At 44.0% G+C, this 4,158-nt stretch overlaps 1 protein-coding gene across 1 annotated transcript in view; it reads left to right on the top strand.

The window, feature by feature from the left end:
• Window positions 3,535-4,158, top strand: part of LOC104728826 (putative rRNA 2'-O-methyltransferase fibrillarin 3) — a 965-nt gene continuing 341 nt past the window's right edge. Inside the window, exons 1-3 of the mRNA XM_010447755.1 lie at window positions 3,535-3,553; window positions 3,701-4,026; window positions 4,118-4,153. Coding sequence (XP_010446057.1) covers window positions 3,535-3,553; window positions 3,701-4,026; window positions 4,118-4,153 — 381 coding nt within the window. The remainder of the gene's footprint in view (window positions 3,554-3,700; window positions 4,027-4,117; window positions 4,154-4,158) is intronic.

Consider the following 4,158-nt stretch of genomic DNA (forward strand, 5'->3'; position numbering starts at 1 on the left):
TTAAATAACCCTGAGAGCTCACCATTGACCTGAACCGAGAAAGAGGCCGTGGTGATACAAAGTTCAATCCATTTAATAAATTGTGATGGAAATTCCAAGGCTTTGAAGATAGAGAGAAGGAAAGACCATTGAACAGAGTCAAAGGCTTTTGAGATGTCGATTTTTACTGCACTCCGCGGAGATATGTCGTCTTTATGATAATCCTTGACTATTTCTGAAGCAAGTAGGACATTCTCCATCAACAATCTATCTTTTACAAAAGCCGACTGTGTTGGAGAGATGAAATCTGGCAAAACCTTTTTGAGTCTATTTGCAAGAAGCTTCGATATGACCTTATATGTGACATTGCAGCATGAAATGGGCCGGTAATCTTTCATCTCATAGACCACCTTCTTCTTAAGAATAAGAGCAAGAATAGTGGCGTTAACACCCTTAGGCAGAAAACCGTACTGAAAGAAAGAGTTGATAGAGGCAACGAAATCCTGTTTTATAATAGACCATGTTTCCTTCAGGAACTCCACAGTGTAACCATCGGGCCCTGGACTTTTCTCAGAAGGCATAGAGAATAACACGCTGCGGATTTCCTCCTCAGTAACTTCAGCCTCGAGAGCTATCTTATCCCTCTCTGGGCAGCGATGCAGAATAAGCTCACGGATAGCATCCTCAGACAAGCCCGTATAGTGGTCTGGCGTGTGCCCTAAGAAATCTCTGAAAAACCGTTCTGCCTCCTGCTTCATCGCATCTTGCGTATCAACTAAAGTCCCATCCTGACATTTAATTTCACGAATGGCATTACGAGCCTCTCTAGTTTTTGCTGCGTTGTAGAGGACCTTATTATTTCCATCCCCGACTCTCAACCAGTGGAGCTTAGATTTCTGCTTCAGGAATCTCTCCTCAAGTACCGCAACGTGCAACCAGCGGCTATATGCGGTGGATTCGCGATACATATTTGCTTCTGTTGGAGCTGAAAGAGTTGCTATTTGACACTGACAAAGTGTTTTAAACGCCTCTCTAGTTTTCCGAGTTAGATCACCAAGTACGTCTTTGCTAAGCTGCTTTATTTTTGGCTTTAACGCTTTTAGCTTCTTCTGGAACCTGAAAATTGCGAATGTGGATGAAAAAATGGCCTCAGTACCATTCCAAAACTCTTGTATCAGTGGCTTAAACTTGGAAGTTGTAACAAGCGCATTTGTAAATTTAAAAGGTCTCCTAGTGCGGACTGGGTCTCGTCCCAGCTTAATACTACAGCGGAGGTGATCTGAACAGCCTCCCGCCTGAAACACACCATAAGCTTGACTATATATCTGAAGCCACACTGTATTAACAAGAACCCTGTCAAGCTTCTTGCAAATCAGGCCTGCATCACGTTTGTTACACCAAGTGTATAAAGGACCATGTGGCGGCATATCCTCCAGAGAACAGTATCTCATAACCTCTTGGAAATCTTGCATGCCTGGAGCTAAAATGAGGTGTTGATCATGGAGAGAGTGCTCCTCAACATCTAAGATTTCATTAAAATCACCATATATCATCCACGGTTTTGAACGGATCACCGGTGAATCCTGATGATTTTTTAAATCCTCCCATAAAACCTTCCTTTCCTCCAAACTATTTGATGCATACACAAATGAGATAATGAACTCATCTTGCATACCGTCAACTAGGATCGAACAAGTGATCATCTGACTGCTAGTGAAACAAGGAGTGACTCGCACCCTAGAGCTCCATAGCACCCAAATTCTTCCTCTCCGATTAAAGTCATAATTTGAAATAAACGACCAACCCGGAAAAACAGAACCCACAATCCGCTCTGCCTTATTTTCCTTCACTCTTGTCTCAAGTAAACACCCAAATTGGAATTGCTCACTCTTCAACCAGTTTTTAACCACGGAATGCTTTGAATCTTTGTTGAAACCACGAACATTCCAAAAGAAGTTCGACATAAAAAATTATTGGTGAGAGGGTCTCTTACTCAGCTCTCGGGGGTTCTGAGTTTGAGTATTATAACCGAACTTATGTTGGTCCTTGGTAGCCCGAGGAATAGACTCACGCAACTGGATGGGAGCTTGAGTTCCACGGACACCCTTTTTCCTAACTCCTGCAACAGCGATATCGCCCGTAGTGATCACCTCCTTCATCGGCTCAACAGAGCCGTTTAACACAGACTCTCCCGAACCCTCACTTTTAGAGGTGTCTATAGCTTGATCATCAACTTCAGTTACATCGTGCTTTTCCCCCCCCCCATTTTCATCTTCATTAGTGTCAACCTGCCTTTCAGTCTCGTCATCACAGTGGTCAGTAAGAACCGCATAAGAATTTGAGAGAATAGACCCTTCTCCAACTTGTTTCTCCTTTCGCGGACTACCTTTGGAAGGACTTGACTTATTACCCGTTTTTTGAGGAGTAATCCAACCTTGATGCTCCCCTGCTTCCTCGAGACTTGGAGTACCCTCGCTCCCTACTACTTGGACTACATTGACATCCTCTTGTACCTTCTCTTTCATAGGACTACTCACAGCAGGAGTCTTCTCAACTACTAGTGGAGTATCCTCCGGACTGGTAGCGAGGCACCCTGACGTCAGATGGCCCCATTTCCCACATCCACTACACTTAGGCGGGAGCCAAGGATAAGAGTAGCTAACAACCACATCAAGTTCACCTTCTTCCTCTCCTGCTAAATGGAACTCCATCGGCAAAGTTCTCGTTAAATCTGCTTCTAAAAGGATTTGAGCCTCATCAAAACTGACACAAGATTCCGTTTTTGGATGAAGTTTTATTGGTTTCCCAACTGCACTAGCTAAGAATTCCAAACCCTTATGTGTAAACATAGTATGTGGAACATTCTTTAGCACAACCCAGAGCCGAACAGAACTCATAGCAGGCTGCGTCTCTTCCGCAAACGGGGTCCATCTAGTCATGAGCATGGGGATGCCTACAATATTCCACATACCTCTGTCCAGAATACGTTGTTGCATCGAGGCATTACGGACTCTGAATTTGACAGTAGTGTCATTAACCACAAAGACATCTATAGGAAGAGATTTGTCTCCTAAACGCCAAATCTTATTCACGATCATATGAATCTTACCCACATGAAGTGTCTTTTCATTCAAAAACTTGCCAATTAAAAAATCCTCCCACAACGGCTTTGCATCCACAAAAACCTCCCTGGGGACTACAACTCGCTCCTTTCCGTCCACCTGAGTGATAACAAAATCCTGCTGAGTAAAAGATTGCTGCTGCACCGCTTTCACCCATCGCTTCTGATCTGGCTTCACCGTATTGACCGCTTGTGACTTCCCAAGAGTTGGAAAATCCTGCTCCGAAACCAGCGTCTCCGACTGAGAACCACCAGTAGCCTGATTTGCATTCCCCGAGCTACCAGAATCCACCGGAGATCCTGGCAGCGGCGGCAGATCCGCCGTCATCAGCGAAAACTTGGTCTCCAAGTTTAAAAAACCCTAATCGCCAAAAAATCGCCCGCCACGTCCCGCTTCTTCCTTTTAGTCCCGTCGCTCTCGATCTATAGCAAATATGACACATCCCCAAAGAAGTACGTACCCTAAAAGCCGTTTTATTTATACTTGTTTCGCTTGTTACGTATACTATTTTGATTCCTCACCGCTTCAATTCAAGTTTAGTGGGAGATTTAGTAATACTCTTTTCTGATTCTGTTTTGTGTATATATGATTATGCTCAGGACGTGGTGGTGGTGGCCGTGAAAGAGGTTTAGCCACAGGCGGTGGAGGAAGTGCCGTAAGAGGCCGTGGAAGTGAATCCGGCGGAGGAATTAAGGGAGGAAGCAAAGTGTTAGTGGCGCCACACAGGCACGCAGGAGTGTCCATTGCCAAGAGTAAAGGAGATGCTCTTGTCACCAAGAACTTAGTTCCTGGTGAAATCATTTACAATGAGAAGAGAATCTTTGTTCAGAACGAGGATCGATCTACAGTTGAATACAGGATTTGGAACCCTCATAGATCTAAGTTAGCTGCTGCTATTAACATTGGTGTTGATAACATTTGGATCGTAAGTCTCATCAAATCATCAAGGTAACAATCTCTTTTATTCCTCTGTTCTTGGAAACTAATAAAAACGCTTTTGTTTTTTGAAATTGTAGAAACCTGGTCTTAAAGTTCTTTACCTTGGTGCTTCTTCCGG

Source organism: Camelina sativa, chromosome 11 (assembly GCF_000633955.1).
Source record: "Camelina sativa cultivar DH55 chromosome 11, Cs, whole genome shotgun sequence".
Classification (NCBI taxonomy): Eukaryota; Viridiplantae; Streptophyta; class Magnoliopsida; order Brassicales; family Brassicaceae; genus Camelina; species Camelina sativa.